Source organism: Pithys albifrons, chromosome 4 (genome assembly GCF_047495875.1).
Source record: "Pithys albifrons albifrons isolate INPA30051 chromosome 4, PitAlb_v1, whole genome shotgun sequence".
Lineage (NCBI taxonomy): Eukaryota > Metazoa > Chordata > Aves > Passeriformes > Thamnophilidae > Pithys > Pithys albifrons.
The window spans coordinates 32213826-32228723 of NC_092461.1; the positions used below are offsets into that span (position 1 = coordinate 32213826).

General features: G+C 41.1%; 1 protein-coding gene across 1 annotated transcript in view; it reads left to right on the forward strand.

Moving 5' to 3' along the window:
* COL22A1 (collagen type XXII alpha 1 chain) overlaps nucleotides 1-14898 on the forward strand; it is a 205888-nt gene that overhangs the window by 185829 nt on the left and 5161 nt on the right. Inside the window, exons 50-60 of the mRNA XM_071553031.1 lie at nucleotides 590-643; nucleotides 1430-1483; nucleotides 2531-2584; nucleotides 3156-3200; nucleotides 4132-4185; nucleotides 5244-5297; nucleotides 7100-7153; nucleotides 9581-9652; nucleotides 11419-11454; nucleotides 12251-12295; nucleotides 12585-12764. Coding sequence (XP_071409132.1) covers nucleotides 590-643; nucleotides 1430-1483; nucleotides 2531-2584; nucleotides 3156-3200; nucleotides 4132-4185; nucleotides 5244-5297; nucleotides 7100-7153; nucleotides 9581-9652; nucleotides 11419-11454; nucleotides 12251-12295; nucleotides 12585-12764 — 702 coding nt within the window. The remainder of the gene's footprint in view (nucleotides 1-589; nucleotides 644-1429; nucleotides 1484-2530; nucleotides 2585-3155; nucleotides 3201-4131; nucleotides 4186-5243; nucleotides 5298-7099; nucleotides 7154-9580; nucleotides 9653-11418; nucleotides 11455-12250; nucleotides 12296-12584; nucleotides 12765-14898) is intronic.

A 14898-nucleotide genomic window follows, 5' to 3' on the forward strand; every position in this document is an offset into this window, starting at 1 on the left:
CTTTTCCAGATCCATTTTACAAACAGAACTTCATCATAAGTGAGCAGTGATGATCCTTCTGATGGTTGTTATGAAATCAGTGAGCACTCTCAGCAGAGAGGCCAGAGTCTGGATGGACACTTTGGCTGAAATTCTGTTTCAAATGGATGATCAAGACTGTGACACTGAAGGACCTGGGATGCTATTGTCCAGTCCTGTGGAGGAAGGGAATTTCTTGGAACTGTCAGCAAGGCACTTTTGTGACTACTCATTTGATACTTATAAAATATAGATCTGTTTCTGGCTGGACACCTAATGCAGGAAATTAAGGACAAAATATTACATATTATTACCTTCAGAAAACAATTATGAGTGATTGCTGTGGTTTCTCAACCTGTAAGCACTCGTAGCTGATACAGAATTTTTTAGGTGAAAAGAGAGCCCTCCAGTTTAAACTAGGAGGAATTCAAGAAAACTTCACAGAGTCTGTGACATGGGCTACAAGACCAGCTTCTCACATTTGTCCCTTGTCAAACTATATATGATAAGTCGTCTGACAGAAGCATCTGGGAAGTTTCTCTTACCCACAGTGTTTGTTCTTTCCTTACAGGGCAAAGATGGTCCACCAGGTCCACAGGGCCCACCGGGGCTGCCTGGACTTCCAGTGAGTACAATTAAGCTCCTTATTCAATACATTGAACTATTCATACACATATAAGTGTGTAAAACAATGGGGTGACACTTTTGAGGTGCTTTGAAAGCTGTGCATGGTCTGTGATGGTTTCTGTCATGCTGATGCAATGTCCTTGGTCCAGTACAGTGTGAATGCTGTATTTGATCACTTAAAAGCAAAGTGTCAATTATGAATGTGAATCAAGTCTGTTCCTTATCTATCTCCTCACTGGAAGAAATATTCTTAGACAGTGCAAAAAATCAACTAATAACTTACGTGTAAGAGCACAAGAATTCACAGACTGGGATATTGATTTTATCTGAATCCACAGTCAAAATTATTCCTTTGCACTGACTCAAGTGCATCTTGGGCATAGACTCTTCTCTTCTGGAAAATGTAAAAGTACAACATTTTGGGAGTTTTTTAATCTTCCATACAGATAGAGCCAGAGCTATTTCTATTTTAAAGTAGCCTATCTGAATGAAGATCATGGCATTATAATGATTTATAGCATTTGCTTTTAGAATCCTGTATTAAGATTGTTGGAGTGCTCACCTTGCTGGAAAGGAGAAACCCCTTAGATTTGCCATATTGAAAAAGGAAAGAGTTTATGCTGTTACAATGATGTGACGGGGAGAGGTTAATGGCTGAGCTATCAAAGCAGGATGGTTTAGGCAGACATAAGCATGCCATGATGGGCAGAGTTGTCATGCTAACATAAAACTCACTTGTCCTCCCTATCAATTCCTTATACCCTGTTTTGCATTTCATTTACAGGGCATTGCTGGGAATGATGGCAAAGATGGTAAACCAGGATCTCTTGGGGAACCGGTAATGTAATTTAAAACTGTTTTGCTCAGGCAATCAGAGCCAGCATCCAGTTGTTGTTTTGGAGCCTTCTGTCTATGAACAAGGGGGAACAAGGAGACTGCACATCTGTTTTGAACACCAGAAGGACTATATTGTCTTGAGAAATTTATAAGCATCACACATGAGCAATCTTGAAAAGAAACTGGGTTCTTTTACTTTTACAACTGCTATAAATACACTAAAACTTAGTGACTCCACTTTTACAGCTACTGTAAACACTGCGGAGAAAGAAGGTAGTCTTGTACCATTAAACCTAGTGATCCATCTTTTAGGCAGAAGTTTATGAGGCATAAAAACTTTAGAAGAGGTGTCTTTAAAGAAGCTTTTCTGGATTACTGTGAGACAGATCTGTTTTAGAGGTTAGAATTAAAAGGTTTATATTTGACTTTCTCTACTTAGTATATACTTGTATTTGCTAAAGGAAAAAAGCTGAGCCACGAGGTTTTCAACTAAAAGAAAATGTTAATAAATTTGGCAGTGAATGTTGTTTCTTGAAGCTGTAGATGCTATATGAAGAAAGTGCTTCTAGTATCAGGCATTGCCAACCTCTTCCTGTGACTCATGAAATGGGCCTTAATGCCTTTGGTAAGAGCCAAGTTCCCAGTCATTCGGACAACTGGTATTTAGAGGAGTACTTGTCACAGTAGCTGCAGACTGTGTTTTCACCAAAACACCCAGTTTCTCTGTGCAGATGCTGATTTTGCATGTTCTGATTAAGTATTGTTGCTGCTCTCTGCATTGCCTCTCTGGCATTAAAAAAACTGCAGAGGTGCATCAGTCCAGATGTGTAAACTGCCTCCAAACATCAAAGTGCAGGCAACAGTGCAGGTTGGGGTGTGTGTGGGAATGTCTGTCACAGCTATCCTTGTGTGCTCAGACATTGCTGGATGAACCCTGGGCAATCACAGTTCTCAGTGATAGTATGTCTAAGGGAGAAGAGTGGGAAGTTTACAACAGCAGAGATGGACCTGAGACTCTCTCTAACATGAGCATTATTGTTTTCCATAGGGAAAGCCTGGAGAACCAGGGCTCCCAGGCCGGGAGGGTGCCAGAGGTTTACCGGTAGGTGCTGCTCTGAAGGGTTCCATCTTCTTCCTCCTCTGAACTGTAGTCAGGAAGCATTTGTTGGGCAGATGATGTTCTTTACTGATACAAACATATAGCCAGTCATGGTACTGTGACTAAATGAACACATAAATAAGCAACAAAAATAGAACACAGACATTTCCAAATCCTTCACACATAGAGAAGTGTAAATCCCTTATCTAGGAGTTAAAGCATATAACCTCATTGCACTACCAGAAGGCATAGCCCCAGCTGTAGCCCTTGTGCTCTGTAATGTGTTCTCTGAAAGAGGAAGAAGAGGGAAATTTAGGGTTAAATAATCTATTGGCTGATCACACTAAGGATAGACAGACTAGAGTCTTGGGTTTACAGCCTAAGGAGGTATGAAAAGCTTTTTCTGTGATGTGGCCCCTTCTGATTACTCCCTGGGACATGCTCCATGCAGACCAGTCTGCAGTAACTTTAGGCAGAACTGTGAAGGTTTCTGAGCAGACATTCAAGCTAGAGCTTTCTTCATGTTTCATGCATCAGGGTGATGGATAATTATTGATTTCCTTCTCTTGCATAGGGCTTCAAAGGACAGAGAGGAGATACAGGTCCCCCAGGTCCCCGGGTAAGTAACATGTAGCCCACACACAGTCCCTTGGATAAAGATGGTACAAATATGTCTTTTCTGAGGCAATAGGTAAAAATGATTACAGTGTTTAACATGGCTGTTTTCAACTATGATTCCATGGGCCACATCTATGGAATAAAATGACAGCAGGTGTTTTCATTCCTTCTGCTGAACTTCTGATTCTGGATAAGGTGAGGTAGCTGGTAGAGCTGAGTTCTCTGATGCTGCCTTTGAGATAGTCCTTTATGAGGAAGCCTTGAGGATGCCTTCATAACACATCATTCTTATACAAATCCTGACTGACAAGGTGAGGCACCCTACTGCACTTCTTGGACAAGTACTAGCTCTCCTCCAAAAATGCTGAAGAAGTGCAAAATATGTTCAAGTACAAAACTTACAGATATCTGAATAGAAATGTGCCTTTGACTTAGTGGCCTGTGGATCATAAACCCCAAATCTCAAGTCCTGCATGAAAAGTTGTTTTCCGCTCTGTTCTGAGCTTCTTAGCTTAAAAGGTGGAATACAAAAACTAATGTTCTTCCACCTAATTCTGCCTTTTTACAGGAAAGTATAATTCTCTGCTTCTGGAAGCTTAGCTGGAAAATCCGGTGCTGGAGTTCCTCATCTGTTCCTCATTATGATATCTTCTGTATCATGAATATGTTGGTGGTTTTCAGTAACTGCACTAGCAGTAGCAAATAATCTGCTGGAAAGCAGAGCACTGCCTTGTGCATCACTTACAGGAGGTGTTTCTGAGTTATTTTTATAAGCTGCATCTCATGTAAGATGAACGAGACTCTTGTTGGCTTTAAAAAAGTTTTCACTGAGCTCAGTCCAATATTGCAGAAACTCCACACCACTTACAGTGGGGATACTGGTCTGAATTTGACCTTGAGCTGATCCCTCTTTCCTTTTTGCTGAATTGCAGGGGGAGCCAGGTGTGACGGGTCCTGCTGGTCGTGAGGGGCCACCAGGGAAGGATGTAAGTTTACCATTTTGAGCAGAGATGAATCTCCTTTTCCCTGACAAATGAAAATTTTAATTCACAGTGACCTTGACCTGAAACAGCTGCAGAAACTGCAATAAAGAGTGAATTACTGTACAGAAAGATTTGTGCAATGATCATTAGGGGAAACAAAGAATTAGAGAGCCTTTGTCACTGCTCAGCTGCTGACACTAAAATGTCAGCTATATCTCTGGAAAATCAGAGAAAGCAGCATTGTGTGAAACCCAGGCTGTGCTATGCAGTCAGGGACCTGCCTTCTGCCACACATCTCCTAGCAGAGCTTCATCCTACAGGTCCCACCGGGCTGGGTTCTGTCACGCTTCCTCTGCCACAGCTGTACCTTACTGAGTGTGCCACTCCACTGAAATCTAGGAAATACCTGTGGAATAAATGGCTGCTGCTCAAAAGAAAAAGAGACAGTACAAACAGATCCTCTGGCATTGTTAGTGTCAAGTGGAGCCACATAAAGTCCTGGGAGAGTGCAGCTGATGTGGGATCCTGCAGAGGCTGCTGAGCAGTGTACCGAGCAGCTGATGTGCCACTGCCATGGGACCTGGAGAAATGGCTTCTCATTTGCACCCTCTTGTATCACTGGAAACTGCTGTGCTGTAAATGGTACTCTACAAAGCAAAATGTAAGATAGACCCAAAGAAACCTCTTGGAGAAGATAGAAGCAGCTCTGAAGCCTCCCTGAAGAGAGAACAGAATAGTCAATTGTTGAGAATTGTTGCAGAGTCTCTGTTCCTGAGAAATACATCTCTAAGATAATCTCATAATAACTTGATAAAAATGGTTTCTGCCTGTAATCTGGCTGCATTTAAAATGTTTAAAATACTCTTAAAATGTTTAAGATATTTAAAATTCAAAAGGTTTGTCTTCCTCATAAATAACTGAAAGGAGGCAGTGAGACTCCTTTAATAATGTTTCCCCTAATACCTGAACAGTGTAATTTAATAGGAACATTTTAAAATGTTTGTTCACTTGACTCCATGTCAGATCTTTCTTACTCACTAGAGTACTTTTCTTCCCTTCAGGGTGATCCTGGTCCCATAGGACCACAGGGCCCTCGAGGACTCCGAGGGCAGCCAGTGAGTTTTCTCTTTTGACAAGCCTTTTCTGGAGGCACATTATGGTTCATAGAGTGGTTTGGATTGAAGGGAGATTAAACCTTGTCTAGTTCCAATCCCTGCTATGGAAAGTGACACCTTCCACTGGACCAGGTTGCTCAGAGCCCCAGCCAGCCTGGCCTTGTACAGTTCCAGGGATGGGCTGTCCCTTCATTGTGTATAGTGGGGATGTTCTGCAGTTCAGAACTCTATCTTGGAAGAAGAGTTTTAAGGAAGATTTAGATGACATTTAATTAAAACACTTTTCTTACTTTGAAAAAGACAAATAAGAATGGTATTGCTAGAAACTGGTGAAGACTTAGAATATTGCAATAGAGTGACGGTTGCTGACACCGTGGAAAGAACAGTTTAATAGATTCTGTCAGGACTATAGTGTCAGGAATGCTCATATTCTAGTCCTGTCTCTGGAAATCTTACTCACTTCTCACATGGTCTCAGGTTTCAAAGGTAGACACTAACTGCAGCTGCCCAGGTTGAGATATGTGGGCTCCATCTGGGATCTACTCACCTGACAGCTTTATTATGACTTTGGTGGAGAAATAGCAATTCAGTTGACATTTCAAAAAGTGCCATTTGGGATGGCTCAGAAATTACTTTTTTTAATTTTTCGGGGTTTAAAATTCTGTCTTTAAAATGAACTCTTATCAAATTTGAATGGAGGTCTCTGTTGCTGAACCTCGGCACATCTTTAATTTGATTCAATGAGTAAGTTCTTTCCCTTCTTGCAAGACATACTAGTTAAACAGATTCTGCAGTATGTTCCATAATCAGGACAAAATACTGATTCAGCCAGCAATGCCAGCAGCTGGAGTGGCAGGTCCCTTTGAGCTGGGAGGTTTGGGGTTTAGATTAGAGTGCAGGAACATATGGAGACGTCCTGTGTTTACCTTGTAATGCATCTCATTATTCCTGTACTTCTAGCATCACTCACTAATATGTCATGCCCCTGTACAACACTAGCAATGACAAAAATATTTGAAGAGATAAAATGTATCATAACTCCAGGCCATATTGTTCTTTGGATGCTTGAGAGTTTTTATGTTGAAGGGCAAAGTATCAGTTTCTCTTATGCTTCCTCTGCTTATTTCTTCTCTAACAAGGAATGTGTTGTGATATTGAATATTGCCAGTGCAAGGGCTGGTCTTTGTGGTCAACTCCAGTGTAGGGAAAAACACCCCTGCATGGTGAGTTGAGAAGAAGAGGGTGTAGAACTTAATCTTACCAAACTTTAGTCAGTATAGATGATCAGCTTAGCTACTTTGTTAAGGAACAGTGAGAAACACGTTCTTTTAAAGGATGTTTTGGCTCATTCTGAGTTGTCTGGTGTCAGGTAAGTATCAAATGCCTTAAGGCTTTAGAAGAAGTGTTTCTCTGTTTTCCAGAAGAGGGGAAGCCTGAGATGATTAAAAAGAGTCTTGTCTAAACACTGGTGACTTACAGCAGCCGTAATAGACAGCTCCATCCATCCAGGAGGATGCTAAGTATGTTAGGGACAAGGGTGGAGGAAAGGAGGAGGAGAAGAAGTGCTGGTTTGGTCCTCCTCAAACTAGAGGATTTCGGTTGACATGTCTCACTGTTTTCCTGAGATGGGTTCAGACTTATGAGATCAGGGATGCAGAAGTGGTGGGTCAGTTGTAAATAAGATACTCAGCAGTCTGTCAGGAGAGGAGGTTGAATAATGTTAAAAAAATCCCTGCTGGTGTAGGTGGATATTTTTAATTGTAGTATACATTACATTGCTTACCTTTTTCCTTTTGACACAGGGCAAGAATGGATTGCCTGGATCTACAGGAGAACCTGGCCCAGGAGGTCTCCCAGTAAGTACCACAAACAGAAATTCATGCAGCAAGGAGAGGTGACTGAGGAAGCGTAAGTGGAGTGGCTTGTGTGTAGCTCGTTACTCTTCCTGAAGTTTCCATGTCTGAACATTGGTGATCTGAAAAGCACTGGCTGGCCATGACTTTGGAGAGGGTTTGGCTACATTCCTGGAATTGAGATGGTAACTTTTCCTAGTGAAAATTAAGTGTTCACAGCAAAAGGAAATGATTGATTACCTGGTATGGAAAAAAAGATTGGCATGCACCATCTTCACCAGTCAATTTAATTTTGCCAAGCACAGAGCGTGCAGCCAGCAGAGAGTTGTCAAAAGGAGGGAAAGGGCCTTGGGGAGCTGGCAGTCTGCCATCGAGGAGTAGCAGAAGCAGAAAAGTCCTCCCCAGGCACTTGGGGAAAGAGCAGACAGCGGGCAGTAAACCAAGATCATGAAGCAGAATGAAACTCCCTTCAGGCCATCCTGCAGGGAAGAACAGCTTGGTAATGAAGAGCTGCAAGGAGGACAGTGAGGAGCAAGTAGTTTGTTGTTTGTTTTTCTGGGGTTTGGTTTGGTTGGGTTTTTTTCACTCTATTCTGCTGCTGAAAACTGTAGAGAATTCAGCAAATCCATGCAAATACACCTTTGTGTCCAGCAGCATCAATCACAATGCAGGGCTCTTCCCTCTCTTTGCACATGGAGACAGTACAACTTACTTGACTGCTGGATTCAGAGGGAAACAAAGGCAGAACAGGGGGAATCTGAAAAATTGCACCAAAACTTCATTCTTTGTGGCCCCTGCAATGTCATAAAGCCACCCCAGCCTTGCCACAGCCTTGCACCCTGATCAGTCATTGCTTTGCTGCAGGGATGTGTAAGAGAAGCAAACAGGGTACAGGTGGGACAGATATGGTGCAGTCTCACAGCCTTTTGGCATCAAAAAATAAGTGCCACAGCTTTTTTCTCTTTGACTTAAGTTCTTCTTACATTCCTGGGACTGCTGCCATTGCTTCTTACCCCACGGTTCTTCATTGTTCCTTTTCAAACTTCTTTTCTTCTTTTCCTTATACCCAACGCTGTTCCCAATTCCTGTCACTGCTTTTTATTTTCTGGGCCTTCATGAGGTCGCCATGGCTTTGGGATGCCTTGTGAATGCCAAATGGAGATTATTTTTTAATCATCATAGTGTTATCACGTTACCTAGACTGTCAGCAAGTGACCCAGGGACTCACAGGCAGCTTCCTGCACAAACACAGCACCACAGCAGCCTCTGCTCCAGAGGATTTAGAGTCCAAAAATAACAGAGGAGATTGAAAAAGGATAAAGTCAGAATGAGAAAAGGGAAACAATGAGACAATGTTGGTCAGCAGAACAGACAGTCATCTCATCACTATCCTTCTCTGTCATTAAAATGAATCCTCTCCCTTTCATAAAGGTTATTATGGGAAGTATTTTCTCGTGCTGTACATGAATCCATTTATTTTGGAGTGCACTAATTTCATTCACAATGTGGTGTGACAAGCCAATATCTTATATTTCTATTAGGAAAAAAAAAAGTGAGAAAGGTTATTATGGCAATAAATGTGAGGGGGTTTTTCCACCTTCACTATTGCTAACTTGTAATCACAAGGTAAAGCTTGCCAGGAACCTTCTCCTTTTACATCTGCTGTTTGACAGTGCCCATCCCAATTCACTGTGCTCGTGGTTAAGCCTGCACACAGCAACACAGTCCAGCCCCTGAAATCATACCCAAAATCCATGTTCTTTGTGCCTGCCAGGCTCGTTGGTATTCACCCTACATGAGTTGTACTTTAAGAAGAAAAAGGGCTTGTTCTGAATTAGAAGGCAGGGAATAAAGCTGTGAAAGAAAAGATTAAAATAAGACTTAAAACCATATCAGAAATGTTCATGAACTGTTTTTGTATCATGAACTGTCATTTAAACTGCCCTGATCTGTAGAAAAAAGGGATAGTTTGACAGAATATCACAAGAGATAAGTGGAAGGCAGACATTTTATAAATTGAACCTGGAAATAAAGGCAGAAGAGCAGCTCTGTAGCTGTCTGTTGGTTGCATTCTTGGATTTGAGCAATATGACCACCTGCACTGATCATCAACCATCACTGCATTTCCACTGTCAACACCCCCTTATAAATCATGTGACAGGAGAAAAACTACAGAACACACCTCCTGTCCCTGCCATAATTGTCCCTTCCTTTTCCTCTTCTCCCAGGGATCCCACATAGATTACTAATAATGCAACCATGGTATTTGCAACCTGCTTTTCTAAATTGCTTTGTTCTTCCTTTCCTTGTCAGTTTTAGGAGTCCTGCTGCTACAGTGAAATTTCCCAGTTCCAGTGTTTCTGTAAATGCATGCTCTAGAAAAGAGATGTTGGAGAAAGGGCTGCTAGTGTCTCTCATTTCTGTCCTAAGGGTCCCAAAGGAAATAAAGGAGAAACAGGCAGCCCAGGACTCCTTGGCTTCATAGGACCTCGAGGACCACCTGTAAGTATGTCCAGGAATGGATTAGACCCTCTTGTTACCTGTTTCTAAATATTAGACTGATAAAGATAGGACACGGTCATCTTGAATTAGGTAAAGAAACATAAGCAGAAGATCTGACAAATCCGGAAGCCATGTAATTTCACTTCCAAAGGAAACTGGACTGCAACAATACCATTTTTCATATGAGTGAACATCCATGATCTCAATTGTGGAGCTAGTACCTGTCAGTCAGCCCTGATAATGTATGCATTAATCAGACTGGTTCAATAGTCTTCTCAATATAGGTATGGGGTAAGTTCTCAAACTATATCTCTGCATGAACCCCAGCTGAACTAAATAGAGAAGTTGTAAGTGAAAATAATAAAAAAATATTTCTGATATTTGCTGTTCTGAGGAAAATTCCTTTGTTTCCAGCAATAGTAGTACATTGCAATTAAAGCATTTGTATATCTCCCAAAGTGATTTAAAATAATATCTATGCACATGAAAATATCACAGGCTCAAACCCCAGTATCTTTAGCTCTTCCAAGATGAGAAAAACATGATAAATTCCCTTGGAATGATGGAAAAGGTGAATGCTAGATAAATATTTTTGTTTCTGGATCTGTTCTGGCAAAACTGGTATTTAAAAGATGTGACTCTAGCAGAGCTGAATCTTCTAAAGAATGTTTCTTTTTTACTGTCTATATCTTTTTAATATGTTATTTAATCTTATAATTTGAAAGGGAGTTTCATGATAAAATAGGAGAAAGAAATATTTCTCCAGAAAATTTAATTAAAGCAGCAAACATGATGGCCATTTAAAACTGAAGCGACCCTAAGGAATACCCAAGTGAGTCTGGTGCTGCCTGGCTAGGAGCTGATGTGATCAGGCATGTGTGGTTAGTTCTATTACTCATGGATATGTGTTTAACTGGTAGCACTGCCCAAGATGTTACGTTTGGTTATGGGGAAAATACCACCTGCATGCACATGTTGTAGACATGATCACGTATGCTGGTTGAAAATGAGCTACAAAGATCACTCTTTCCATTCCTGATATGGGAAAATGGGCAGAATTTCAATAATAACTAGATTAATGTTTGCTTTGCTTCATCTGGACTGTGCTGACATGTTTTTCACTGAAATGCTAAAATGCAAAATGTATTGTTCAATTATCATGGTATAAATACAGAGAAAACAATTTCAAAGACATCTAGAAAAAATCTAATAGGGTCCTGTTCAAATTAAGGACCCTTAATATAGTTCTGAAAGATAGGCAAGATTTCAGGATTGAAATTCCTTTATCACTGGCTCTGTATGTGTTATTTCAGCTGGTATAACACAACATGGTAGTTCTACCTACAAAATTTACTTGACTTATAGCTTTAGAATGTTATGAGTGTGATACTGGTGGTGTTTAAGTTAAACCAGACCATATAAAGTGTATGAAGTGTTGTGCAGTGTTGGTAAGAAAAAGGAAAAAAATGTTAAAAACAGGAACACACTTTTAGTGAAACATCTGTATTGCTCTCAGTTGGTTTGTTAGAAATTATTTCCTGTTATTTACATTTACATGGGATGCAACATTACTGAAAAATATTTTCTAAATAGTGGGATGTGTTTTCCCAAGCATGACCAATGTTAAGGATAAATCAATCCAAACCTGATACTATGTAGAAGATACGTGTTTTTAACAGAAAGCAGCAAGGCTTAAGGTTATTATATAGAGCCTTTCTTCCAACTCTTTCCAGTGAGCTGCTAAATTCACTTTCTGTATGTCTTAGGGAGAACCAGGAGAGAAAGGTCCTCCTGGAAAAGAGGTAAGTTAAATTCCCAGTTGTTTCAAAATAAGGCTGGTGTCTTGGGTAAAATTATCAAGGATGATACCTGGGTCTCAACAAACTGATTTTTTCAGACAATGCTTTGGGTTGGAAGGGACCTTAAAGATCATCACCTTCCAACCCCCCTGCCATGGGCAGAGACACCTTCCACTCACCCAGGTTGCTCAGAACCTCATCCAACCTGGCCTTGAACAATTCCAGGGATGGGGCATCTGCAGCTTCTCTGGACAACCTGTTCCGCTGCCTCAGCACCCTCATAAGTGAAGAACTTCTTCCTAATACCCTACCCTCTTTCATTGTGAAGGCATTACTCCTTGTCCTGTTACTACAGTCTGTGATAAAAGGTTTGTTCCCATCTTTCTTATAAACCCCCCTGAAGCCTCTCTTCTCCAGGCTGAGCACCCCCAACTCTCCCAGCCTGTCTCTACAGCAGAGGGGCTCCAGCCCTTGGAGCATCTTCATGGCATTCTTTGAACTTGCTCCAACAGGTTCACATCCTTCTTATGTTTATGGACCAGAGCTGGACACACTACTCCAGGTGGGGTGTCACCAGAGTGGAGTAGAGGGGAGAATCACCTCCCTTGACCTGCTTGGCATGCTTCTTTTTTTCTTGAATTTTTGATAATTGAGAGCAAGTGGGGAGCTCTCAGGGAACTGTGGGATCATCAGGGTAATAAATTTTCCTTGGCTCACAAGAATCATTCCAAAGGTATGTGTTTTATTATTTACTGTTATTATGGATACATCTTTTATGTTTACCTTTATTTTGTTGCAGGGTGCACCAGGGAAACAGGGTGAAATTGGCTCCAAAGGAGAGAGGGTAGGTTGGAGAATATTATTAGTTATTTCATTATGTTGAAATAAAAAGAACTATTTTGAGTTAGGGGCTGTGGGTAGGGGTCATTCAAGAGTGAAACATGGCTTGTACTTCCCACTCTCCCAGATCTCTCTTTAATCATTCTCTGTCAGTAATAATTTGTGGATCATTTTTAGTGCACCAGATGTTGTATTCAGTAACTTTGCCAGCTCAGCTCTTACTGTTTTGCTGTGTTTGGAAATCATAATTTTGCCTCTTATTTTGTGGTGGTAACATCACTGTTTTCACTTAGGGTGAGCCTGGCATCAACGGAGAAAAAGGCTCTCAAGGAGAAACAGGCCCTCCAGGTGATCCTGGGATACCTGGTCATAAAGGCCATCCGGGACTGATGGGTCCCCATGGACCTCCAGGAGACACTGGGCAAGCTGGACCTCCTGGTCCTCCAGGACAGCCAGGATTTCCAGGACCAAGGGTAAGCTCGCCAGAGAAGGACCTTGTATAGTTACTTCACTACCACAGTGTGTGATCAGAGATATACCCCAGATTACATTGGGGCTGACAGAAACTACAGCAAGAGTGTGTTACAATGAGGAGGCAGAGCCCATTAAGGGAAGTTATAGCTCGTCTCAGGGAATCATAGAATGGTTTGGGTTGGAAAGGACCTTAAAGACCATCAAGTTCCAACCCCCCTACCGTGGCCTGGGACACCTTCCACTAGACCAGGTTGCTCAAAACCACATCCAATGTGGCCTTGAACACTTTCAGGGATGGGGGACGAGAAAGAGTTGTCGGGATGTTGAATTGCGCTCAGGGGAGATGAGCAATCCAGATCCATAGACAGGGCAGCCAGTCACTGATGCCTCTTACCTCTAAATGCCTAAATCAGGTCCTGTGACTGTAGCCATGGCACTGCAGTCTGAAAAAATTTCTTTCTGTAAGAGCAATAATGCAGAGCACTTCATATGGAGGACTAATGCCTTCCTCTGCTGCTGGTTGTTAGCGGAGACAAAATGCTGAGCCCTGGAAAGGTCACTGCTTTATTCCTGGAAATCCTGGAGCCATCTCATCAGAATTCATGAAATACTATTTTTGTTTGATATTCTGTCTCTCTCTCTTTTTTTTTTTTTTAATTCCCCTAGAAGGAAACAATCTCACTACTGAGAATGTCTGAGGGTGGTGTGTGTATATCAGAATGAGAAAAACTACCAATATCAGTGAAACCACTATACCTATCCTGAGGATGAATTTGAGTTCACCTCAGAAGCGAATAAATTAGAAGTGAAATAATCTCTAATATAAAAGCTGAGGAAATTTTAGACAAAGCATTTCTTTGTGTGTCTCAGCAATAGAGAGATGTGATGAAATCAAGTGATGATTATGGAGACTGAATGTAACTAATAGAGTTAAAACTTGATAATTTGTAAAGCTTCAAAGCATGCTCCACAATTGTGTTTTCTTACTGGGATATTCACTAAGAGCCATCACAAAGGGTTAGTACTTAATAACAAAATAGTTTCTTTTCTTGCCAAGGAACTCACTTTTTTCTCATGCAAAATCTGTCTTGGGAAGGAGGCAGCAAATAGACCACCTCTGTACTTATCATCAGTGTTCATTAAAATTGAAATGTCACTTAGCTATTTAATAAAACCTCATTTTTTTAATGAAGAGTAACTTCTGATTCAGAAGAGCTCACTAGGTTTTCACAGAGAGGACACAAACTGCATCCTTGCATGTTAGAAGGACAGGTGGGAAAAGCAACACTTCAATGCAAGTAGCTCAAAGACAAAAAGAATATAGTCTTTAGACTGACCAGAAGTATTTTAAAAACTGAGAGAAATTCAAAGAACAATTTTAGCCAAAAAATGAAAGTTTATTTCAAGTGAAACATCTCATTTTCTGATTTACTAAGGAAAACATTTCATCTTGTGGTGTGAGTATGGTTTATATTTTAAATATAACTACATTTTTTCTTTTGAGTTCATGCAAAGACAAGAGATTGGTTACCCTAAAACCTAACTATTTTAAAATTTACTTGGAAAGCCACAACCTAAAAAATTCTTCTTCTACCTAACAAAAATCTTTCATAATTTTTTCAGTTGAATCATCTGGAGTTGTTGTTCACATAACTTTGAGTTTTGACAACTATTATGGCTGTACAACAGCAAATTCACACAAAAGAGCTCAGAGAAGGCATGAAAGATACTTTGCCTTGGGGACTGGGTAGGGGGCCAAGACCAGGAAACCACATGCCCTGTCTCCCTTCAACAGCCTGAAATCAAGCAGGACCTCGTACTGGTTTGGAAGAATAGGTATCATATGCATAAACTGGCTTCTGTTTCCTGAGATAAGGCCTGTTGGCAGGCAATGGATCCAGTAGGAATGTTTTTAGTGAATCCAGATACCCACCGTTATTACCCTAGGGGCACATGTGTATCTCTCTGCAAGGAAACATGCTGTGATGAAAAAGGAGGTGGGATCTCCACTGGGATCTGTTAGGATGTTTCCTGATGCAATTTCTACTACTTATCCTATGAGTGTACAGGAAGGAGGAAGAAGATTTTCTCTAGCAAGGAGATGGGAACAGTGTTTCAACTACACACTCAGAC